This window comes from Neofelis nebulosa, chromosome 6 (assembly GCF_028018385.1).
Source record: "Neofelis nebulosa isolate mNeoNeb1 chromosome 6, mNeoNeb1.pri, whole genome shotgun sequence".
NCBI classification, from domain to species: domain Eukaryota; kingdom Metazoa; phylum Chordata; class Mammalia; order Carnivora; family Felidae; genus Neofelis; species Neofelis nebulosa.
This window is the reverse complement of record NC_080787.1, coordinates 73,435,865-73,462,908: the sequence shown is the minus strand read 5'-3', so window position 1 is coordinate 73,462,908 and position 27,044 is coordinate 73,435,865. Positions and strand designations below refer to the sequence as shown.

The following is a 27,044-nucleotide window of genomic DNA, read 5'->3' as shown; positions in this document are numbered from 1 at the left end:
GATCAAGCAGAGAGAGATCTCAATCAGGTAACTGCTACAGGGATGGTCCAAGTCTCAGCTGCATCTCTAGAAATAAGGCCTTCCTCTGACTAGAATGTTTTTTAAAGCCTTCCTTGTATAGGCTTGTGGTTACAGGCTTTGGTTTCAAGACTTTATTATCATTATTATTATTATGTACATATGACATATCAAAGCCAGTCCTTGAAATCTAGGTGTTGTTCAAAAGCTATCAAAAAGTTGGGGCACCTGGACAGCTCAGTCAATTAAGCCTCTAACTTCGGCTCAGGTCATGATCTCACAGTTTGTGAATTTAAGTCCTGCGTCAGGCTCTGTGCTGACAGCTCAGAGCCTGGAGCCTGCTTCAGATTCTTTGGCTCCCTCTCTCTTTGCCCCTCCCATGCTCATGTTCTGTCTCTCTCTGTCTCTCAGAAACAAATAAAAACATTTTAACGGGGCGCCTGGGTGGCGCAGTCCGTTAAGCGTCCGACTTCAGCCAGGTCACGATCTCGCGGTCCGTGAGTTCGAGCCCCGCGTCAGGCTCTGGGCCGATGGCTCGGAGCCTGGAGCCTGTTTCCGATTCTGTGTCTCCCTCTCTCTCTGCCCCTCCCCCGTTCATGCTCTGTCTCTCTCTGTCCCAAAAAAATAAATAAAAAACGTTGAAAAAAAAAATTAAAAAAAAAATAAATAAAAAAATAAAAAGCTATCAAAAAGTCACTCTGCACTACTAAAACCAATGTTTAAAACCTTACTGACAATCACAAATACTAAGGAAATTGCTTTCTATGAACCAGAGGAAAAGAAAACACAAAATTTAGGTAATTACAGTTATTTTGCTAGTATCACTTAAAATAATATTTTATTTATACCCAATGGGGGCAATACTACCTTCCAACATCACTTTCTTATTTATTTCAGAATCAATAACAGTTCAGTCTGTCCCCAGGTAAATGTGAAACATATATCTTCAAATAACTTAGGCTTCCCTAAGTCTTAGGATACACATTACATTTATAAAATCCCCTTTAATCTTCAGTTCTGGTGACTAAAGATAATGTTTCTCCCAAGTGCTGAAAATTATAATAACAAGCCATGGTACAAGCCTGTCATCCTACAAGTGCCTTTCAAAGCCTTGATGTATTTACCTATCATCTCCCCAGGGTGCTAGCAGTTCCCATAAAGTCTGTTAACCCAGGTGAGGGGATCCCGCTCCAAGACCCTCACTGACCCTTACAGGGCTCAGAAATCACCACTCCTTTTCATACAAAGATGTCACTCCAAGAGGAATCTGATAATGGATCTTGCAGGTACCAAAAAGAAATTATAAAATGTTGGCTCATTAAATGCACATTCCCTTTCTCTCCCAAAATGCAAAATCCTTTTTGACCTGATCATCAGCAATTTCTGCTAAGTGAATGTTATAATAGCATTATAAGAAAAGCATTGTAAAAGCTCAGAGGTGAAGATTATTCCATTGTAGAACCACATACATGACCCTTTTCTCTAAAAACTCACAAGACTTGAAAATATTGATAATACCTTTAGACCGACAGACAATCCAGAAATAGAAAAATACTGTAACTGGCCAATTTTGAATCTAGGAATGAGATGCCTTTCATTTCACCACGGAATACAACATTTGATGGATGACAGAATAGCTCATCATATGCCTTAAGTATATGAACCAATTACCAGCTTGTTATGAAGACCAAGAATCAGTCACGTGGCACTGTTTGGAGACATACGCATTTCCATAGCAAACATTCTCTTTTAAAAGTATAATCTGTCAGTAAATCCCCAAATGACAACTTTGTAAGAACATACGGATGTGGCCAAAAGTCATATACTTAATTCCATAGAATCTGTTCTTTAGCAGAAGGAGACAAAGCAAAAATATTCTTAATTCCGAAAAAAGAGGCATAGCCAGAGACAGCTTGGTAGTCAATTATCACACTGCCAATTATGATTAAAATATATTCTTGTGAGTAGTAAAAAGGAGAGCTCAAAGTCAATTTTCTGAAGACACCACATTGCTAACCAAGCAAAACTCATTTCCACTGATAGTCCTGAAAGTAAAGTCCATTCTCAGAGGTTCTGGTTTTCATAACTTGTGAGGCCAAGTTACAGAGCAGGACAACACAGCTTTGGTATTATGGTCCATTCATTCATCACTTATTGTAAAACTCAGTGGCCTAGGAAATTAAGTAAACTTGACCAAAGAGCAACATAATCTCTTAACATTAAAATGAAATTAAGACACATTTTTTTTTTTCAGGGAGAAAATAAACCACACTAAATATATTCTGCCTTGCCAGAATAGATGATTCCACAGAACATATGCTGTATTCGATGCTACAATATAAAGGCACTGGAATAAGGGCTGAGAGGACTCACATGGTAAATAAGAACATATGGATATAGCCAAAAGTCATAGACCTAACTGTCATGCCTCCTACGATCAAAGAACTAAGAAAAAGGCCAGCCAACAAATACCTCTGCTACACGGCAAAAGTAGTGTCAAGCAGAGGTACCGAGGTAGAGGGGATCTGTTATAGAAACACAAAGGAATTAGTTCAAACTGGGGGAAAACCTGAAAGATTCCACAGAATACGAGAGTCAAGGGATCGATGACAGTGCTTTCATTAGGGAGGCCTTTCCTACCAGGAAGGTGTGTGAGCAAAGGTAAAGTGACAGCGGTCTGAGCAGTGGCTCAGAAAAGGTGTGGCTGGAGCAGAAGGAAAGCAGAGGCATCCAAGAGTACGGTACGGGGCTGAGAAAAGATTCCGAGTTCACAATGGCAAAGAACTTGAACGCAACCTGCTCCTAGACAACAGAAAACTATCCACTGCTTAAAACATGATCTATGGCACAAAAACAGACACATAGACCAATGGAATAGAATAGAAACCCCAGAACTAGACCCACAAACATATGGCCAACTCAGCTTTGACAAAGCAGGAAAGAACATCCAATGGAAAAAAGACAGTCTCTTCAACAAATGGTGCTGGGAGAACTGGACAGCAACATGCAGAAGGTTGAAACTAGACCACTTTCTCACACCATTCACAAAAATAAACTCAAAATGGATAAAGGACCTGCATGTGAGACAGGAAACCATCAAAACCGTAGAGGAGAAAGCAGGAAAAGACCTCTCTGACCTCAGCCGTAGCAATCTCTTACTCGACACATCCCCAAAGGCAAGGGAATTAAAAGCAAAAGTGAATTACTGGGACCTTATGAAGATAAAAAGCTTCTGCACAGCAAAGGAAACAACCAACAAAACTAAAAGGCAACCAATGGAATGGGAAAAGATATTTGCAAATGACGTATCGGACAAGGGGCTAGTATCCAAAATCTATAAAGAGCTCACCAAACTCCACACCTGAAAAACAAATAACCCAGTGAAGAAATGGGCAGAAAACATGAATAGACACTTCTCTAAAGAAGACATACGGATGGCCAACAGGCACATGACAAGATGCTCAATGTCGCTCCTCATCAGGGAAATACAAATCAAACCCACACTCAGATATCACCTCACGCCAGTCAGAGTGGCCAAAATGAACAAATCAGGAGACTATAGATGCTGGCGAGGATGTGGAAAAACGGGAACCCTCTTGCACTGTTGGTGGGAATGCAAATTGGTGCAGCCACTCTGGAAAGCAGTGTGGAGGTTCCTCAGAAAATTAAAAATAGACCTACCCTATGACCCAGGAATAGCACTGCTAGGAATTTACCCAAGGGATACAGGAGTACTGATGCATAGGGGCACTTGTACCCCAATGTTTATAGCAGCACTCTCAACAATAGCCAAATTATGGAAAGAGCCTAAATGTCCACCAACTGATGAATGGATAAAGAAATTTTGGTTTATATACACAATGCAGTACTACATGGCAATGAGAAAGAATGAAATATGGCCCTTTGTAGCAACGTGGATGGAACTGGAGAGTGTGATGCTAAGTGAAATAAGCCATACAGAGAAAGACAGATACCATATGTTTTCACTCTTATGTGGATCCTGAGAGACTTAACAGAAACCCATGGAGGAGGGGAAGGAAAAAAAAAAAAAGAGGTTAGAGCGGGAGAGAGCCAAAGCATAAGAGACTCTTAAAAACTGAGAACAGGGGCACCTGGGTGGCTCAGTCGGTTGAGCGTCCGACTTCAGCTCAGGTCATGATCTCACGGTCCGTGAGTTCGAGCCCTGCGTCGGGCTCTGTGCTGACAGCTCAGAGCCTGGAGCCTGCTTCACATTCTGTGTCTCCCTCTCTCTCTGGCCCTCCCCCATTCATGCTCTGTCTCTCTCTGTCTCAAAAATAAATAAACATTAAAAAAAAAAAAAACTGAGAACAAACTGAGGGTTGATGGGGGGTGGGAGGGAGGGGAGGGTGGGTGATGGGTATTGAGGAGGGCACCTTTTGGGATGAGCACTGGGTGTTGTATGGAAACCAATTTGACAATAAATTTCATATATTGAAAAAAAAATTAAAAAAATAACATAAGGAAAAAACCAAAAAAACATGATCTAAACTATCTTAGAAGAAATCTCAGAGGCAAAAAAATAAATAAATAAAAAAGGTGTGTGACAGATAACCTATAGAGAAACCTCTTGAAACAGTCAAGGAAGGAGTGATGACATTTTCCTGATGAAAGAAAAATCACAGGGTTCATTGTGGAAGGAGAACACATCGAATTATATGACTGAGAAATGAAAACAGGACAGAAATCAGATTAGAACTTTTTGTAACAATATAGAGACAGTAGAGAATGAAAATCAAGTTTCATTAATGTATCTCTCAAAATAATTAAACAGAGTAGCAGCTGAATTCCTACAAAATTTTCTAAGCAGTTTACTGAAAGAAATCAGGCTGCCAGCCCTGAGGACCTTCCACGTTTGCTACTGGACTGGAACTGAGAAAAGTTTTACTACTGGAAAGAAAAAACCTTAAACACCCTTAAACCTTTGTTATTTTCTTTCCTACTAGTAGAATCTGCTAAACCAGATAGATCCAGGTCTTTGCAAGACAGATTTAAATAATAAAATTCTCATGTCCAAAGGAAAAAAAAAATAGGTTCATCTGCTGCTAAGCAATCAATGGCAATTCCCAGCAGACTACCAAGGCCAAGGAGGAAGGAAATGTATTTACTTCTTGTCCTTGCATCAGGAAGCTTGGTGCCAAGCATTCCCCATTAACCTTGATTGCCCATCTTTATCCTTCTCATCATCATCCTCATTTTATAGAGGAGAAAAGTGTGTTTCATGTGACATCTGTGATTTGCTTAAAAGAATTTAGTTAATGTTGGTGGAGCTGATATTCTACCCAGATTCATCTAACTCCAACCCTCTTGCTCTTCCCAATGAGCAATCTACCTCCAGAGTTTGCCCTCAGCAACCCTTCCCACCATCAATAACGCCTCCGCGCCCTCTGTTGGATCGTTCTTCCCTCATTTACGATTGTGCATTCTTAAAATAATCGTTGAGTATCTCCTGCATGCTTGACCTTGATGATGAGCATTCATTAGTGCATTAAATTGTTATATGTTAAGTATGGTGCTCTAGGCATCACCCTTTCTTTATTCAAACGTGTGTCAGTATGGATGTTACAATCACATCATTTCTATTTTCTTCCAAGATGCCTTCTGGTAAACAAATAACTCCATGATATTCATGCCATAAATACTGTACTACTTCCCAATAAATGTAGAAAATTTTAAATAGTTGGAGAAAAAAAGAGTATTTACTATAGAACTATTTAAAATATATTTTCTTAGTTATCTGAGAAATTTTAATAGCTGAGAATTCTTGGTAAAGTTAACACTGTTAACAAAATCCTAAATTACGACCATGCTGCCACAAGGCTTATAGTGTAACAACTAAGGGGTGTGTTTGTGTGTAAAAGCAAGTGTCCTGTTACTTAAATATTTACTGACAAATCACACAGTAGAAAACATCTCTGCATCAATGGATATAGGATTTCTCAGAAAAGTCTCAAAAGTATTGCCAATAAGATTTTATAGCCTACTTATACAAGAAGTCACCTATTACACGTGAGTTGACCTTTCTCCAGAGGCTTTTTGACTCATCACAGGCTGCTAAGTATTACTACTAACTCAAGGACTCTGAACAGTAATGAAATAATGGCAATCACATAAGGAGATCCATTTTACAAGTGCACCACAACCTGTTCAATAAACTACCTACTATAATAAACAAATAATACTGAAGGAAGAACAGAGATACAACTATCCCCTAATTTTTAAAAACAAATGCCTTATGACATTGCTTTTACAGGGTAAAATGAGCTATCTGCTACTATTTACACTTACAGGAGAAGAAAAAAAATGGATCGGAACAAATGCCAGTTTTCACTTTATAGTTGCTCACTATTCACACAAAAAGGCTTGAGATGCCCACCCAGGACCCAACTTCAAACCCATCCGTGTTGCGAGCATACCCAAACATGTATGAAGACAACTAAACAGTCCTTCCCCCAGCTGCCCACAGACCCACCGTCCCCTCTCACCGGTGTCAGGACATTAATGTAGACTAATTTTATAGTCAGATGTTTCCCCCCAGTGGGCCAAAAGCAGTGTCTTCTACTCTAATAAAGATTTGCAGCATACCACAGAGATAGCCCTAGTGAAATAAGAGTATTAAAACTAGGTAGGATTAACAATGAAAACAGGTAATACGAACATTTGAGTTAAATATAGAATATAAAAGTTTGCCTTAGAGACGTCTGGGTGGTTTAGTCAGTTAGGCGTCCGACTCTGGATCTCGGCTCAGGTCATGATCTTATGATTCATGAGTTCGAGCCCTGAGTTGGGCTCAGTGCTCACAGTGCAGAGCCTGCTTGGGATTCTCCCTCCCTCTTTCTCTGCCGCTCCCCTGCTGGTGTGTGATGTGTATGTGTGTGTGTGTGTGTGTGTGTGTGTGTGTGTATGCGTGCACGTGCACGGGCGCACGCATGAGCATGTGCTCTCTCTTTCAAAATAAATAAACATTAAAAAAGTAATAATAATAAAAAATAAAAGTTTGCCTACACCAGTGGTTCTCAATCCTGAGGGTACTTTAGAATAACCTAGAGATTACTAAAGAATACTGATGCTTCAATCCAATCCACAGAGATTATGATATAATTGGCCTGGGGGGAAACCTAGGCATCAGGATTTTTAAGAGCCCCTCAGGCGATTCTAAGGTATAGGCAGGGTTCAGGGCCACCGTCTGAAACTCTAGCCTCACATCTACAAAGAAGGCAAAGTCTTTCAGAAAGACACTTTAAAAATAAAAATAAAATTTTAAATTTAAAGTTGCAAATCTGACTAATGGTACTTTTCTTTTTCACATGGACCTATAGGTACAAAAGGCCTAGATTCATATGGCATTTGCTGTTAAAAAGGTAAGTGAGCAGTTAAGTTTGTTATCACTGCGTTCACCATCACAGACGTCTGTACACGGACGAAGCACTTCTTTAAAGAAAAATTTCAGAGGAACTGGAAAAGTACAGATCACTGAAGCATACAGTTCTCCAGGTCCGGCTCCTGCTGTATCTCTCGCCCCATCAGACATCAGAGAGCTGCAGAGCCACACAAAGCAGCTCACCAGCGTGGACTTGGCCTACTTTGGACTGACTCCTGCTTGGAAATTACCGATATGATGAGACACCTTGCGGTTCACAGGATAAACACTTCATAAAGTACACAGGTAGAAGTAGCTTCAGAGTTATTAAAGGCACAATTATTAGCAAAACAGTTTATTAAAATATGCAAAATATCATCTAATTTGTACGACCTGGGTTGAAGAATAAGGTCACTTTTTCCTGTTACTGGAGTATCAATGGAAAGGAGAAAGGGGCCTAAATTCTGTATATTCTGCTTTATTGATGAATTAGAAAAACTTCAAATATAATAAAAAGTATGTAGAAGGATCAGAAGCATTGTTCAAATTTTTATCAGTTACTTCTACACCACTGCGGTTAGTTGTCAAACTGATACAAAATGTCGACATTTTGTATGTCTTATATTGCATTTTACATAGAAAACCTGGCCTTAGGTCACAAAAATTATTTCTGCTACAAATATTTACAAGCCTAACCAGTAGTGATAAATCAAATATCAAGCCCAGAAACATCTTTGAAAAACCACTGTGTGAAAGATCTTGCTGAATCAAGCACCAAGGGAGGGCACAAAAGCAACTTAGTCTTTGTTCTTCATGTGACTTATTAATTAAAAGAGTAATGCAGAATTGTTACAGCTAGGCTTCTGCAAGCATGAAGAACCAGCTTTCTCTGGAAGCAATCTTTCCCTTCTTTATTTCAAAGTGTAAAACTTGGCAGACATGGTCTGAATGTATTAAAGACACATAGGCAATCCTTCTCTCTGACTCCGAGAGAAATGGGAGAGACTGAAAACAAGAAAAATTATCACATGCTCACTATAAAATAATTGATGATGGGAAACAATGGATTCACTGAATAGTTGAGAGTGGCTCACAACCTGGGTCTCCCTCACAGCCCACATACCCCACAGCTGAGTGCTCTCTGATGCATTTTTTTTTCATGCTATAAGAAATGCTTGCAAGCAGTTTAAATTTTAAAATTCACATAAATGAGGTTTCCAAAACAGGAGACCTGAGTGAAAAGACCACCATCTCCCTGCAGTATAAGGAAAGCATAACGAGGCTCCTCCTGGTAATGAGCCCTCCCACATAAATGATAGAAGAGCTAAGGGTGGTCCCCCATGCAGCCCCTCCCCTACACATATTCACTCCCAAGCGCAGTACTTTGCTGCTGGTTTTCTGCCACTTTCACTGAGACCCTTGCTTTGTCTTCATATTCAATTTGGGAATTCATTCAAATTCATTTTGTACTGAAGTTAGCTATTTACTTCTCAGTATGACCAAGAATATAATGCAAGTGTGTGTGTTTATTGTTCCACAGACATGATACGAGACTTTATTTATGAGTAAATGTGTTTTGTCTTATTGCCTGGAAAACGCTAGCATTCATTTGCTGCAATATAGTTCTTTTTAGCTATGTTACTTTATGTACTTTTTAAGGATTGGTAAAACAGTATAATCAGAATTTAAGGCTTTCTACTGAATTTTAGGATAAAGCATCCTACATTTCTGATCCGAAAATTTTCCTCTACAAGATGTATTCAAAATTACTTAAAACAGATATTAAAAAGGATGTTTCCCCTGCAAAATAGGGGAGGGGCTATCTTACACAAATGCACATCTTATATACCAGGATATCTGTATCCAGAATCTTCTATGATAGCACATACCAGTGCTTATGAGGATGGGATGAGGGAAGTAAGGATGGAGGGAGGGAAAGAAGGGCAAGGGGATAAAGAAGGAAGAGAGAAGTTCTCCTACATCAAAAATCAACAGTATACATTCCTTGGATTCCTATTATATTTATACACATATTTCACTGAACAGTATGGAACAGTATGAAACACAGTTGTTAGAATGATGTCAAGGTTACTAGTTTTTGTTTGTTCATTTTCTCTAATTTCTACTATCTGTCAGAGCTCCTTCAGGTTCTCAGTGAACACCTTCTCAATTCTTGGGTGACCAGGGCCAAATATTATCTGTTGGTATTAAGAAATCTTTCAGAGGCTAGCCTACAAATCCCTCTTGATTTATCACTTACATGTTTTGAACAGGGGATGAATAGGTTTCTACTGACCCATTTTCTGGAGAGGTCTTATTATGTTCCCTGAACATATATTTCACTTTAATTTATTTAAACCAGGGGTTCTCAAACTTCGGTTTTCATCAGAATCAGCTGGAGGGTCTGTTAAGCCACAGGTCGCTGGGCTCTACCCCCAGAGTTTCTGATTACGGTAAGCAAAGGGTTGGACTGAGAATCTGCATTTTTAACAAGGTCTCACCTGATACTGATGCAGCTGGCCTGGGGACCACACTTTGAGAACCACCAGTTTAAGAAAACACCTCAAAGTACTAGAAAAGCACTGTTCCAGAATTTTACAAGAATTCCACTCCATTTACTATCTGTTTGACCTTTGGCAAGTTACTTAATTCTGCTTTCCTCATTTAATTTTCTACAACCAAGGCACCAGGTGGAGATGGCTGAGACAAGAGTTGAAGCAGCAGGCAAAGAAATGCGAGAATGAAAATCCAAAAGCTGTTTGAAACAGCAACAACGAAACAGTGGGACAGATTTGAGACTAAGGGACGCTGGAGGAGGAGAAGGGAACAAAAATGAACTTTACATGACAGCTGCCAGGAATGAACTCAGCAAAAACACGAATCAAGGGGCACTTACTCCTACCTTCAAAAGAGTCTCAGAAGAAGAAATGTTGGCCCCTTCTTGAGGTCCACAGGGCCAGGCCCAACACTTGTGCTCCATATTTCTTCTGGGATTCGGGTCCCAAGCCCTTGTGATTCCTTTACTGTCCTCTTCCTATCAAATCTTCCACTGTCCCCTCTCTACTAATTCCTTCCTACCAAGGTATCAGTGTGCTGATGTCTTTTCTATGTTGACAATAAAAAACTTTCTCTCTACTTTGCTCCCTCTCTAGCTACCAACATACCTCTTCTCCTTCCCTTCACAAACAAACTCCACCCCAAAATAGTCCACAGTCCTTTGCTACTCAAACTCTAGTCCTCAGACCAGCACTATCAACATCACCTGAGAGATTATCAGAACTGTAGAATCTCAAGCCTTCTCCCATTTACCCTATTTACCCAGTTTCTGTCTTGCTTTGATAATGAAATTGATATTACTCCTTTAATTTTCCCAGTCTAAACAACAGTCCGCGGTCATCTAACTGGATTCTACTCACTCCACAATGAATTTATTGTAAAAAATAAATTTCAAGATGTCTAGGGTCAAAATATTAAATTCAGAATCCTCAATGATACCTTTAGATTTCTAACAGAATCTACAAAATCAAATCCAGAGAAACAGCAGGACATTTAAAAACACAGACAAAACCTGCAAAAAATAAACATAATCCTAAATATAAGGGCCAGATTAAAGTTTACCACAGGTTAAACTATTCAAAAAAATTACACTGAAAAAGATCCTGGAGTTCAAAGGTATTTTGAACAGTTTTAGCTTTTGTTCCATAGATGAGAAGACAGAATTCTCACTCTCCATTTCTCCAGTTCTGGTCAAACTATCTATGCACACATGGCTCCCTCAAAGGTAGGAGCCCTGACACTCACCCTACCTTAGTGAGTATCTCCTTCCCTAGGATGCTTTGGTCTTGCTCTCCTGATCCTCCTTCAGCACTATAGTGGTTTTATAGATACCCAGAAATGACAAATCAGCCAGGCCCCTTTGTTCCAGGTAATAACACTCACATAAACCATGTCTAAACTTAGTCATTCAACAAATATCCCCAAGTTCCCCCACCCAGCCGCCCACCACCTCATGCCAGGCATTGTGCTAACCCTACAAATACAGCAGTGATGAGAAAAAGCACACTCCTGCAAGCATGGGCTTTAGGTCTTACAGGGAAGACAGGCTGCTTAAACAATTACAATTTGGCTCACAAATGCTGTGAAAAGTACAGAATAGTATAGTCCCCCAGCAGGAGAATCTAACCTAGTCTAAGGAGGCAGTCAGCAAAGGCAGAAAGGGTATTAAAACTACATCAGAAAAAAAGAATAGCTCACAACCAGACAAAAAGGATTGGAAGAACATATCCTACAGAGAGAAACAACACGTGTAAAAGCCTAGAACTGAAAGAGAACAAGGTGAATTCGAGTAAAGTGAAAGAAATTTTGCGTGTTTCAGTGCAGAATGTAGAGGACATAGTGATGACAGGTTGGGCTAGAGAAGAAAGCAAGCGCCAAATAGTGGAGAAACTTGCAGCCTATTTTAAGAGCTGTAGATTTAACCTAAAGTAAATGAGAAGACTTGAGTCTGGGCTGCAATCTAGCTTTGAAAATGGCAAGGCTACAACTCTGAACATGGAGTCTAACTGGGATAAATCAGGCAGGACCAAGGTCAAGGCTGCAACTCTAAACACGGAGTCTAACTGGGATAAATCAGACAGGACCAAGGTCGTGGCACTGGACTGGAGAGAAGTAGAAAGAATCCAGAGATACAAAGTAGAGTCGCCCTAATTAGGGGATTACCTGGACATTCACGATACCTCCCTGGAATGCAGCTCAGACAAAGAAGATGGTTGTGACACACAGTGAGGTTCAGAGCCTCATACGAGGAAGAGCAGGGCTGATGATGTCCACCTGGAACACTGCCCTCACCTGAGCCCAGCCTCCGGAGCTCCTTGTTTCTTTCAGGCCCAGGCCCTCCCTGGTACTCCTGTGGCCCTTCCTGCTCCCTCTCTCCACCCCCATTCCTATGGGAGCCAGCTCTTGTGATAACTGAGATGTTTACATGTCTAAAGGATTGCCTTGTCACTACTAAAGCCATTTACTATATTCTGAGCTTTTTTTTAACCTTGATTTCTCTGTATGTTGATGGTCTCTAATATCAGAAGATTAATTCAATTTTTATGTAATGAGTAAAGCACCTCTGATGTGTAATTATAAATGTACTTTATTTTGGAGGCTCTCATTAGAATCCATATTAAATTAGAGGCACATTTTCTAACATTCATGTACATTATGCATGTATGTTTCAAATAAACTGCAATTTTAAGAAAATTTCCATTATATTTGATAATTTATATCATAAAAGCCTATGTAAAAACTAAGATGAGAAATACTTATGCATTCATTTTCCATGCTCTTTCAGCATCCGTAAAACAGTGAATGCCCCAACATATAAACACTGAGCTCCAAAGCCATGACTGGATGTCAGTTATTTGTGATGTCTCCTCAGTATGTGGTTTGGGACAGGATGGCATGGGACAGAGGCTGAGTAAGCTGGGACCAGAAAAGTAGCAGCAATCAGGAGACAAAGACAAGCTCCGTGCTGGGTCTGGCAAAGTGCACACAGGTCACTACGATGTCCAGCCCCTTCATGACCCCTCATCAACACCAATGTAGCTAAAAGCCTTTTCCTGAATCCAGGCTCATACAACATGAGAAGTAGGATCTGGGGCAGGTAATGGGAGTACTGAGGATTGGATCCTCAGAGTATAAAGCAGTAAAGGGGGGGCGCCTGGGTGGCTCAGTCGGTTGAGCGTCCGACTTCGGCTCAGGTCACAATCTCGCGGTTCGTGAGTTCGAGCCCCACGTCGGGCTCTGGGCTGATGGCTCAGAGCCTGGAGCCTGCTTCCAATTCTGTGTCTCCCTCTCTCTCTGCCCCTCCCCCATTCATGCTCTGTCTCTCTCTGTCCCAAAAATAAATAAACGTTAAAAAAAATTTTTTTTAAACAAAAAAAATAAAGCAGTAAAGGGGACAACAGACCAGGGGGTGGGAAAACTTAAGCATTGTCAGCTAGAGGGAAGAGAAGCTTCTAAAGCCATCTAGTCAGTCAGTTGTTTCCCAGGACCCCAAACTTAGAAAAGCTAAGTCCAACTGAAAATAATAGTGCTGCTGAGCACACCACCACCACCCACCCCCAAACACTCTAGATATGAGCTCTACATTCAGTGAACATTTACTAAATAAACATGGAAATCAATGAACTAATCTGGTTTCATTGTCTCTCACTTTCTTTTCACTATAGCCATCTGCTCATCCAGGGCCTATCTCTAATCTATGAAGACAAAATTGTAGGGGGGAGTGGGGCGCCTGGGTGGCTGTGTCGGTTGAACATCCGACTTCGGCTCAGGTCATGATCTCACAGTTCATGGGTTTGAGCCCCGCATCAGGCTCTGTGCTGATAGCCCAGAGCCTGGAGCCTGCTTCAGATTCTGTGTCTCCTCCTCTCTCTGCCCCTCCCATGCCCATGCTCTATCTCTCTCTGTCTCTCGCCTGGGTGGTTCAGTTGGTTAACTGAATGACTTCAGTTCAGGTCACGATCTTGCGGTCCATGGGTTCGAGCCCCGAGTTGGGCTCTGTGCTGACAGCTCAGAGCCTGGAGCCTGTTTCGGATTCTGTGTCTCCCTCTCTCTCTGCCTCTCCCCGGCTCATGTTCTGTCTCTGTCTCTCGAAAATAAATAAACATTAAAAAAAATTTTAATTATAGGGGAAAAAGCATATACCTGACACTTCATCTATCCACTTCCCTCCCATGAATGCCAAATTACTGTATAATTGCAACTGCCCAGATTCCCCTTGCTTGTCCCACCTTCATGCACACATATACACACTCAAGTTTTAATCCTAAATCTGCTCATTGAAGTTCAATGTCATTTATCCCACTAATAAGGCCCTGCCCCTGCTACTATGTCCTCTTCAATCCCTGGTCAACAATTAAGAACACCCACTAATGCCTGTTAGTGGCCAGTCTCTATGCTCTGGGTCTCCCTCACTTACCTACTCAGACACATGAAATTCTTGCCAACGTTATGAAGACATCGTTAACAGGAAGCTGTTGTAGAACAAAGAACATAGTTTTTCTCACTCATTTCCTCCCCTATAGATCAAGAAGACTCTTGGCTAAAGAAAAAGTAGCGCTGGTCTAATTTATTCATGACCTCCACCCCTTCTCCACTCTACAAATTAGGATGTGCTCAGATACAAGGAAGGAAACACATGGACACAATGGATTAAACCCTTGTTTGTCTTTTTAAACATTCCTAATAAAGTAATCCTAGCGTTGCTTCGATTGCTTAGCAATGTCAGGAAGGACCCAGGTTCTTTTCACCCAACTAGTTCACTATCCTGAATGTGCTGGCATTAATTTCTCAATATTGCCTCACAGTTGCAAACTGGCTACCACAGATCCAGGCTCCGTATCTTCAATTGGCAGTGCCGCATACAGGAAACAAGTGGCTGACATAAAAAAAAAAAAAAAAAATTTAATTGTTCTCTTTCATGAGCCTCAGTCTCTTCATACAAAGAGGCAAATCTTTATCAAAAGTTCAGAAGATTGCTTTTTACCTTTCACTGGCCCCTGCCCAACCTTAGAACAATATTGACAAAACAAATCTAAGCCCTTCATGGATTAACCCACTGGGAATAAGCACATCTCTTCAAAACAAAATTGGAGTGCTTTAGGAAGGAAGCAGAAAGCTAAATATTGAGTAGACAACTAACTGCACCTGCCACACATCACTCAAAATGATTTTGGGAAATGTGTCAATGGATTATCTGGGCTTCTTTGATCCTTCCTTCCTTCCTTCCTCCCACTACTAAGGAGCATTTAAGTAAAATTACAATGTAGCAGAATTCTAAGAACAAGTTCTATTTATCCCTTCTGTGTACAGTCTGTGTATTATTATATTTAATAAATATAATAAAGAAGTATATCTCTCTCTAAGAAGCTGTGGGAAAATAAATCAGAATAAAGACATAGCTGGGTTCCCAAAATGCTGGATAAACGATACCATACTTTCTTATTTGTTTACTTTGCCATTTCAGCTCTGCTTTATTGAATTCTGGGTTGCTCAGTTGTTTCAATGGATAGTTGATGCTATAAATTAAGTTCCCCAGCCTCTGTCAATCTGTCAAGAAGCATCCCATTCAACATTTATTGAGGGCCAGCTGTCTCTAAACACTTGAGAACAGTTGCATATGTAAAGCAATCCTGAAAATCCCAATAAACAATATTTGATAATCTAAATATATCTGGAGTGCCTGAGTGGCTCAGTGGGTTCAGCGTCCAACTTCAGCTCAGGTTATGATCTAATGGTTTGTGAGTTCGAGCCCCTCTTTGTGCTTTCTGCTGTCAGCATGGGGGGCCTGCTTCAGATCCTGTCTGTCTGTCTGTCTCTCTCTCTCTCTCTGCCCCTCCCCAGTTCATGCTTTCAAAAATAAATAAAAATGTTAAAAAATTATAAATATATCTATAATATAGTTTTGAATCTCAGGTATGGAGTTTTCTTAGAGTAAGTTACATCAGTCTTTCAAATTATATGTCTTTATCTTTTTTAATGTTTATTTATTTTTGACAGAGACACAGAGCATGAGCAGGGGAGGGGCAGAGAGAGATGGAGACAGAATCCGAAGCAGGCTCCAGGCTTCAAGCCGTCAGCACAGAGCCTGACACGGGGCTCCAACTCAAGAACTGTGAGATCATGACCTGAGCCGAAGTCGGACACTTAACCGACTGAGCCACCCAGGTGCCCCTCAAATTATGTATCTTTAAATAACAGCTGTGTTCCTTTTTTATTTTCCTATCAACCTAATACCCCCCTTTGTTAGGTTTTGTTCCTTCCCCTTTAATAGAGACTCTATTTATCTGAATCCATCTATTTATTCTTCATTTTTCAAGTTTAAGCTAACAGATGGAGAGACAAGTTACTTCCAAACATCTGTGTGGAAACGCTTTACCTATAGCTCCTGCTGCAAGTAAAACTGATTTTAATTGTAAGGTAGTTGAAGATTTCTCTCACAGGCATTGTAAGTGAAAGTTTTCGGTGTGAGAACAAGTTCTCACCTAGGTTCTCACTGTCAGGCATACTCATGTTCCAAACAAATCATGCACACCACTAGAGCAGCGGTATAAACAGACCCTTGATGGTAAACAATGGTTTTGATATCACAGATGTTCTTAAGAGTCTGTTTAAGATTACTGGAGATGTTTGTGTGCCATTCTATTAATCATATAACTGCACATAAAATAATTAAGAATATTGATTGTGTTTGCATTCATTGAGTACAAAGAGCCCATTACCTAGAAAGACTCTAGAGAGACTAAAATGTGGCTATAAATTCTACAACACTATTTTCACTCACATAATAATGAGATTTTAGTAACATCTGTGTATTAGGTTAGCAGATTTTCCTGATAATACCCAAAAGTAAAGTTAGTGAGTACCCTATTACCCACAGCAATCATATGTGTACTACACCTGCTAATGTGTAGTCATTAGGTGACATTCCTAATGGGACAGTCATATTCTTTTCGTGGCTCCTTTTCCCATGCCCACCCCTGGAATGTTGGGACCCCCAATGCCGCCAACCTCCCAGCTCCGTCCTCCCTGCAAGTCTCATCCTTGGCTGAGACTTCAACTATTACTTAAATGTCAGTGGATCCTACGTCTATGTCTGTATTTCCAGCCTGTTCATCATCCCCTTTGACTCTAAGAACCATCCTTCCACCTTCCTTCTACATAATCTCTATATATTCAGGAACTAGCCTATACTCAGACAAACCTTAACTCCACATTTTATCCTATAAACTTATTTCTGTGTTCACTTTCAAGATTCAAAGCATTGCAATAAATTCAATAAACGGGGATTGAAGACCTCACTATCCCAGATGCCTCCATGTCCCTAATCACTCTCTGACATCATTTACAAATATCTGAAGTGTCTACTCTGAAATCGTTCCTAAATGTCTCACCTCCTTTCAGTTCTATCATGGATCGATTTCAATTCATCATTCTTCATATGGGTTTTGGTAAAATGTTTAAAACTGGTATCCTTCCCTCGAATCATTGCTATGACCAGAAACACCTTCTTTGCTCCATGGCCATGTGACAAATATTTATTGAGCACCGACTGTGTGTCAGGCTTTGGGGTGGGCATTTAGTAGAGGGTGCTCAGCAAATCAAAGACCCACTCCTCAGTGAACTTAAACTTTAGTTCAGGAGATAAGGCACCAACTAGGTAAACAAACAAATAGTCCACAGGGGATGTTTGGGTAAAAAAAAAAAAAAAAAAAAAACAACTAGTGGGGAATGCTATGTGTATAGAGTGGTATTTGAGGAGGTGTCATTTCGATTTTTTAAAATTTTTTTAATGTTTATTTTTGAGCAAGAGAGACAGAGAGAGAGAGAGAGAGTGAGAGACAGAGCATGAGTGGGAGAGGGGCAAAGAGAGAGGGAGACACAGAATCCAAAGCTGTCAGCACAGAGCCTGACATGGGGCTCAAACTCATGAACCTGAGATCATGACCTGAGATGAATTTGGACGCTTAACCAACTGAGCCAACTAGGCACCCCCAGGAGGTGTTATTTAGAATAAGACCTCTAGGAAGGGAAGAAGCCAGTCACAAAGAGAGTCAAAGAGACAAACATAACAAAGGTCCAAGGCTGGAAGGAAGCCTATGGTAACTAGGGCAAGGTGGGAGAGGTAAATAGAGGTGAAATCACCCACAGCATCACAGGCCATGACCATAAGTCTGAATCTAATGTGAAGCATGATTGGAAGCCAGGGAGAAGTTTTCAGCAAAGGAGTCACATGATCTGGTTTACATTCTTTAAAAATCACCAGAATTGTTTCCCAGTCCCAATACAAGGGTCAATTCTGTGCATCAAAAAAGTTGTATGGCTCCTGATGAATGGAGTAACCACAGGTTCCAGCTTGCTCAAGTGAGTCCTGGTTTCTGCCTATTGTCCCAGTGTAATTATTAAGAGTTCCCTGCTTTCAACTCTCACAAGGGTGGTAGGGAGACCATAAATTGCACAACTTACTATAGGGAATAAAATAAAACAGTCCTTGGGTTGACATTCAAGGCCCTTCTGAACCTGGTCCCAATTCACCTCTCTTCCTTTCTCCTACATGGTGTTCTGGCCACTTCTGAAATGTAATGCTGCAAGTATCCTAAAAAGGCAAGTATCCTGCCTTTGATTATGTTCCTGCCTGTTGCTGCACATTCTGTGACCACTGACTAGTAGATAGATCCTTGAGGGCCAGACCTGAGAAGTCTTTCCAAAAACCAGGCAGAATGAATGGCTTCCTCCTCTGTGCTTTGTCAATATCTTTATTAAAGTATTTATCATACTGAGTAAATTATTTAAAGGTCCATTTTCCTGCAAGAATTGTAGGTACTCAATGGTAGGACAGCACCTTAAGTGGTTTTTTTTGGGTCCTCACCACCCACTGCATACTGGTCCATTGCTGGTTCTTGATATATGACTGCTGGATGAATTATTTAATATAAGTGTAACATAACATACATAGTAAAATGTTAAGGTTGAGTAATGAGATTTAAAAATTTTTTTATCCAGTAAACTTAAAACATTACTGCCTTCACATCTACATTACTTTCATTCTCCAACTCCACCCCAATGTCTAATGTAGCCCCATTCATTAGGAAGTAACAATAAACTTTTAATGAACAACTACAAATAAAAACATCTTTATAGGGCAAGAATAAGTCTAGTTTTAGAAAACTAACCAATTTCTAAATAGTTGTGAAGATTAAATAAAACAGAATTGGTATAACCACTGTAGAAAATGGTATGGGGTTTCCTCAAAAAATTAAAAATAGAAATATTATATGATTTAGTAGTTCCACTGTTGGATATTTACCCGGAGAAAATGAAAACTTAGCAAGAAAAGATATATGTACCTCTATGGTTTTTTTCAAGTTTTTATCTAAATTCTAATATATATATATTAGCAATTTTACCATAACCATAAATAACCATAACCATAAATATAGCAATTTTACCATAACCATATGGTTATGGTAAAATTGCTTTCAGGTGTGGAATTTAGTGATTCATCACTTACATATAACCCCTATGTTTATTGCAGCATTATTTACAATAGCCAAGAAATGGAAGCAACCTAAGTGTACATCAATAGACAAACGTGTAAGGAAAATGTTATACACACACACACACACACACACACACACACACACAGAAAGAGAGAGAGAGAGGAGAGATAGAGAAATATTATACAGCCATAAAAAGGATGAGATCATGTCATCTGAGGTATGATACTACCCTAGAAGGTATATCCTAGGGCATTATACCACCACCCCCCCCCAGGGTATTATAGAAGTGAAATAAGTCAGACTGAGAAAGTAATTACCATCTGATTCCTCTCATCAATAGAGTCTTAAAAAAAAAAAGAATAAACAAACAAAAAGCAGAATCAGACCCTTGACAACAAATTGATAGTTGCCAGAGGGGAGGGGGCCGGGAGACTAGGTAAAATGAGTGAAAAGGGAGGAAGATACTGGCCTCTGATATGCATTAAGTCACAGAAATAAAAGACACAGCATAAGGAATAGAGTTGATAATATTGTAATAGCAATATAACAGGAGAGATGATAGCTATACTTATGGTGAGCACAGCATAACATATAGAGCTATGGAATCACCGAACTGTACATCTGAAACTAATGTAACATTGTGTGCCAACTATACTCAATTTATTTATTTATTTATTTATTTATTTATTTATATTTTATTTTATTTATTTATTTTTTTTTTTTAAGAAAGAAAGAGAGTAAGGGGAAGAAGGGCAGAGGGAGAGAAAGAAACAATCTCAAGCAGTCTCCATGCTCAGCCCGGTAGCCCAAGGCAGGGCTCGATCCCACGATCCGGGGATCATGACCCGAGCAGAAATCAAGAGTCAGACACTCAACCGACTGAGCCACCCTGGCACCCCTATACTCAATTTTTAAAAAAATTATACTAAACTAAAAATAAACAATTAAAAAAACCAGAATGATACATTACCAGAAGACAATTTCATACACTCACCAGTCTCAAGCAATCCTGAACACATCCTGCTCAGAAGAAGTTTTTGACGTAATTGCAGAACTTCAGTTTCCAAGGCTTCGACTTTTGATCTCCACGTTGACTCCTGCTCAGACACCACCTTCGCAAGGTGCTCTGTGTATTCTCTGCTGCTTTTGTCTGCTGGTTTTGAGCGGATAATGGCCACAGCCAGAGCCAGCTTTGAAGTTCTCAAATACCATGCTTGATCATCCATCCTGGCTTTTGTCCCTATGAGTTAGTAAGGAAAAAAGTTACAGAAATTCCTTTTAACTTTTGGAGTGCATTTCATTTGCTCAAAATTGATTTTGCAGAGTACCACTAATTAGTAAGTTTGTAATACAACTTGACACCAAGTAACAGAAAAAAAATTTCTCAGGAACTGAAAAGAGTACGAAAAATATGCAAAAGTAAAATGCACATACATGAATACTAAGTGTATTAAAATTCAAAACCACAGGTTCAGACAATCTGACAAATTCTTGGGGTGGAAAAAACACACATTAATTCATTTAGTGTTTTCTAACCAGAGGCACACTTCAGAATCTCTAAGGGAGGTTTTTAAATACATACATTTACATATATTTGGTCCCAGCTCCCCAAAATTCAGATCTACCAAAGCTGGGATAGGCGCTGAGGCTCTTACATTTTGAAGGGTCTACTCTGTAATCAGAACCACTAAATTAAACCATTTATTTAAACATAAGCCCTTCTGTTCCAACTCATTCTGCTAAGTCGCACAGTCCCTGCTTCCCGATTGAACCATTAACTACTTACTACTACATTGTTGCCTTTAACCAGGCCCTCCAATGATACTGAGAACAATCTTTAAAATATTTGCATCGTTTAAATTGTGGCTCTGCTCTGATTCTGTGCCTCCAAAGATTTCCAACTGCCACCATGAGCGTACTTTTCCAAAGTAGTACTACATCACAGTCTAACTATAGGAATGTATCTGTGAGGACACACACTGCCTTCACTGGATGAATACAACAACCAATACCGAAGTATAAACCCCTTGTGGACCTCCACAAGGGGGAGCTTTGCATATAAAATGTGCTGCATAAAAATTTGTAATGAATAGCACAATGGTCCAGAAAATTTAGGGCTTTGGTTGCCACATCTATTCTACTAACAAGTTCAAATTCTTTACTCCACATCTCACACTTTATTTTCTTCCATTTCTCAAGCCTATCCTTCCACTGTGGTTAAATCATATTCATACAAACAGATGCACACAGTCTCAGCTCGTTCCCATTCACATCTCTGCTCTGGAATTTTCCCCAGTTGTGACACTATGACTCTCACAGCTGCCAAGGTCCTGCTGTGCATCCTTCAAAAAACGATTCACATACCACCATATCAAATCCTTTCAGATTTATTACCACCCACAAAACTGTGTATCTATCTGATATTCTATAGTTTACACTGAAAATACACAATCTAAGAGGAAGCATCATGCTGTTTTATTATAATTAAGAGCAACACAGAAATGTATGTATGATATGCTCATAACAGAATAATTTATAATTGAAAACTGGGGCTAACAACCAAATAGTTAATAATGATACGACCATTCATATGAATACTATCTATCCAAATAGGGTTTTCAGAGATATTCTTTATTAGCATGAGAAAGTACTAATGATATGCTGACTGTAAAAACAGTGGGGGCATAAAATTATATATATGTAGTAGGATCCCAATTATATAAAAAATGGGAAATACAAAAAATGTAAATAGGATTTATCTCTACTATAGAGTGACTGATTTTTATTTTCTTGAAGATACTTCTCTGAATTTTCCTAATTTTCACCAATGAACATATGTCAGATTATAATTAGAAAAAAATTATGAAGAATAGATTTCCAAAAGAAGGTATACCTGCTATACTTTTAGCCTTTCATAGCTGTATAATACACCCAGGACTAGATACTGTTAACATAGACAAACTAATTAGAATTATAGCTCTGCGTATTTTAGCTTTCACAGCAACCATTTCACTTGGCTGGTTCATCCCTCATCTGCTGTGTCAGCAATGGTGAACAGCACCTCTCAGTGCTTCAGGAAACACCTGTGTGCCGAGAGCACAGAGCATGGATGACCCTCCCCAAAGAAATAAGCCTACTGGGCACCTGGGTGGCTCAGTCGGTTAAGCCTCTGCCTCTCGGTTTTGGCTGAGGTCATGATCTCAAGGTTTGTGGGTTCGAGCCCAACATCAGGTTCTGCACTGATAGCATGGAGCCTGCTTGGGATTCGCTCTCTCTGCACCTCCCCTGCTCTCTCACATGCTGTCTCTCAAAACAAATAAACATTAAAAAAAAAAAAAAGAAGTAAGCCTACTATCAGATGTAACAGTCCTGACAAAAAAATAAAAATAACAATAATGAAAATAATAAGTAACTTAAAGTATTTTGGTTAGAAAAGGATCTGATATTTACTTGTGAATGGTGGGAATCTAGGCTAAAACCTGAAAAGAAAAAAAAAAACCTGTTTATTAGCACAAGACAACAAAGTTCTCTGGATAGCAGAAAACACAGCAAACTCCCTGTTGTCTTGCAAAGATATTTAATTAATTGATTTAAGCGAGCAGATTAATTAAATGCTCTGATTTTTAAGCCATCATGTGATTTGTTAATAGTCTTCAAACCATGCTGAATATCAGTCAACAACATAAAAGGATCAAATTATAAAGTCCTTCTGGATTAAAACTATCCCAGGGTCACTTGTCTGAACATTAATTAGAATTGTACCACAAGTGAAGAGAAACAATTGCTAATAGATATGTTGGTACAGCCTTCTATCATATAAATTACACTAAAAAAACACAAAATTACAACCTACAGCTGGACAGAACCTAGACAGAAGCTTTTTAAACTGCTTCCTCGTATTTTGGAGTGTGTGTGTGTGTGTGTGTTTATAAACATGTGCTGTTTTTATCTAAGAAAAGCATTCCTATGCTGAGTGCCATTTGCAAGGTAAAGATAATTCTATTTCCCCTGAAAATTCATGGGAAAAAAGATGAGCTTCCCAAACACATTCTATACTTAATTGAAGACAGATCAGTAGTAACTTTCAGAAAGTCTTTTTAAAATTCAATTTATGCTCAAATAATTATCGTAAATAATTAAAACGAACATTTAATGTTCCCCAAGAAGGTATTTAGTGCCTCTGAATTCTTAACAGCAGAAAACACAAAATTTTAACAGTGTTTTTAGAATAGAACATTAGTTCAAAATGAGCTTTCTTTTTCTTTACAATTGGGAACAGACCTTACCATGGCAAGGTCCCCTATAGGGCTACAGAAAAATCTAGTCACATTCCCTAGGACCCCTGTATTCTCCTTCTGGCAATGCATGCAGAAATGGCTACTCTGTAAACAGTACTCTGGCGATGTTTACCTGCCCTATTTCTCCTGCCCTCATTTTCCCCTACCAAACTTTGCATCAACTAACCAATTCTCTGAACTGTCAAACTGTTTTGAATTAGAATTCTGGATTCTTTTTTTAAAGATTTTATATTTTTAAGATTTTATTTATAATCCTGAATTCTAAAGTTTGTTCATCCCTAAGATCACTGATGAAAATTCCATAAACTAAAGAGCCCCAGATAATTTCTATATAAGAAGTGAAATTTTAAATTTAGGTAACCAATCAGAATATTTCCCTAATGTGTATCAAACCCCTTCAAAATATGTATCCCCCTTTAGGCCAGTAATACAAATTCTAAGATTTTATCTTAAAAAAATGACCAGGACTACATACAAAACTTTGTGCCCATAGATGATCCTATAGGATTATTTATAACTACCAAAACAAAACAAAACCTGTCACCAGCTTGAACACTTAACAATAAAGTGACATAATGCATTAAATTGTGACATAATGTACAATTGAACTGAAAATGTTTTTTAAAACATTTAAAACTATGGGAAAATATTTCCTACATGTTGTTAACTGCAGAGTAAACATAAAACAGTAAGTGAAGTAAAACTGGAAACTGGGGGAGAAATCCATAGACTGAGATTGATATACTGATAGATGTAGAGATAGGAAGCAGGAGGGGAGGAGGAGGGAAAGAAAACAGGTAAAGAGAAAAGGAAGAGGGAGGGAAATTAGGGTTATTCACCAAAACAAACAAAACACTGACTGTGAATTGAGTTAAGTCTGATTTCATTTTCTTGTTTATACTTTTCTACAGTTTCCAAGTTTTCCACAATAAATATTTATAAAACATGTTATATACAACAGAAAAATGTCTACTCATACAAATATATTTCCTATCCTATATTTTTCAAATTACATGTTATATGAAAAATGAAGACGCGTTTTAAATGAAGTCTCAAGTCTACAACCTGTCATTTTATGGTTGTGATGAGAGGCTCCGGCCTGTAGAGCTCACCTCAATTCTGAGACATCTTCAACTGTAAAATACACCACCAGTTCAACTACAGCTTGAGAGAAGGGGAGTGGGATAAGAATGAAATCACAGCACACTAAACCTACTCAGAAATTTTAAACTAGGAGAGTACCTTCAGAATTGAGGAAACACAGTCAATGGAATGAACATTCTGTTCCATAAATTCTCAAATTTCCATCCCTCATCAGCTTTCCCCAAATTCCACCAAGCCTGTGGACTTCAGACCTTTCCATGTCCACAAGTAGATACATGCCCCTTCATTCAGATGTGTTTGGTGTTACTCCCACTAATCCAAAGGACACCGTGGATTTTGGAGGTGGGGCAGAAAAACTTTATTCAATATGACTAACCAGCAGGCTACTAGCCATTTTACTCCCAATGCCATGAACACAGACTGGCTACTAAATACCTGAATGAGTACATGAGTCAGTGAGTGAATTAATGAATGAATATATCAGTATAGGTCAGGCAGTCACAAAAGGCTGCTTGACCAGCTCTTAACCCTGGCTCTCATAAGAAAGTCTTTGTTAATCACATACCAGGGAGCATGGCACTAGAGGGAGAATGGATTAGGAGCGTAATTTCTAGTTAACCTGAAGGGTCACATCAGTTTCTCTTGACTCTGTGACACATCCTTTCCTGACTACTTCTAGTGAATCTACTCCCTCTAAACTTACACGTTTCTACAGTATACCCTTAAACTTTCACCAAAATAATCCTTGAGTAAAGAAAATACAAGAGGGGCACCTGGGTGGTTCAGTTGTTTAACTGTTCAACTTCAGCTTGGATCACGATCTCCTAGTTCTTGAGTTGGAGCCCCATGTCAAGCTCTGCTTTGACAGTGCAGAGGCTACTGGGGATATTCTCTCTCTCTCTCTCTCTCTTTCTCTCTCTCTCTCTCTCTCTCTCTCTCTCCCCCCCCCCCCGTCTCTCTGTGCCCCTCCCCCACTAGTGCATGCGTGGACTCTCTCTCTCTCTCTCTTTCAAAATAAATAAATAAAAACATTTGAGGCGCCTGGGTGGGTCAGTAGGTTAAGTGCCCAACTCTTGACTTCAGCTCAGGTCATGATCTCACAGTTCATGAGTTCGAGCCCCATATCGGGCTCTGCACTGTCAGGGCAGAGCCTGCTTGGGATTTATCTCTCTCCCTCTCTCTCTCTGCCCCTCTCCCACATGATTGCGTGCTCTCTCTCTCTCTCTCTCTCTCAAAATGAATAAACTTAAAAAAATTATATAAAAAAAGAAAATACAAGAAAGCTAAAATCTAGTTCATACACAGGTTTATATAAGAGGGTAAGTTATAAGGGAAAAAAGCCAGATTTAAGGTCATGTGAACCCTATAATAAATACTTGCCTTCCTCATAAATCAAGAAATGGAAGAACATTCCCTAAATCACTGAGATGAATATGATAGGACAAAGTGAGTACAGGAGGAAGTTCCTATGTACTATGATGATGGAATATGCAATTATCAAATATCAGTCCGGGACAGGGCAGAGTTATGGCAATGCCAGAACAGTGAGATATCACAAGATTTTCTGGATAATTAATTTCAGTAAAGTTTGGACAAGGTCTGACATCTGATTTTTGGATTAGATCCAGCTGAAAATTCTCTAATTATTGTTATAGTTTCAGCACACACTTACTGTGAAGTGCTCAGCAGATTAACATCACGTGAAATTTTACATAAAAGAATCAGGAGTTACTCAAGATTTCAAATCTCTCCACTTTATTAAGGGGGCCTTTAAAACCCTTCCCAGCAAAGAGAATCTGTTGAGGACAAGAGGCAAGTAAAGATAAAAGGATCCTTGCATTTTCCTCTTGCTGAAAAAGTTAACTAATCCTAGATTTTAATTGTCTCCAGAGTCTCTTCACACTTTCTTTTTATGCAAATCCCACCCTCCCTTTTGAAACCTCAATGATTTTTTTTTTTTTTTGTCACAGACAAGATTTTCTCTGGATTCCAGAAAGAGATGTTGCAGAATTTCATGTGGGAAAAATGCATCACACACATTTTATAAGGCAGCAAAAAGTACACTGATTCAGAAATGCAAAGTCATGTATATATAGCACAATCCTCAACCATCTTCCACTGCATAAATTCTCAGAAGGGAAAAAGACCTGATATCTAGTATTAACACATGTTTTAAAATATAATTCAGAAGGA

At 39.3% G+C, this 27,044-nt stretch overlaps 1 protein-coding gene across 1 annotated transcript in view; it reads right to left on the bottom strand.

Moving 5' to 3' along the window:
* Positions 1 to 27,044, bottom strand: part of MEI4 (meiotic double-stranded break formation protein 4) — a 212,859-nt gene that overhangs the window by 163,255 nt on the left and 22,560 nt on the right. Inside the window, exon 2 of the mRNA XM_058734521.1 lies at positions 20,444 to 20,689. Within this exon, the coding sequence (XP_058590504.1) occupies positions 20,444 to 20,675 (232 nt within the window). The 5' untranslated portion in view covers positions 20,676 to 20,689. The remainder of the gene's footprint in view (positions 1 to 20,443; positions 20,690 to 27,044) is intronic.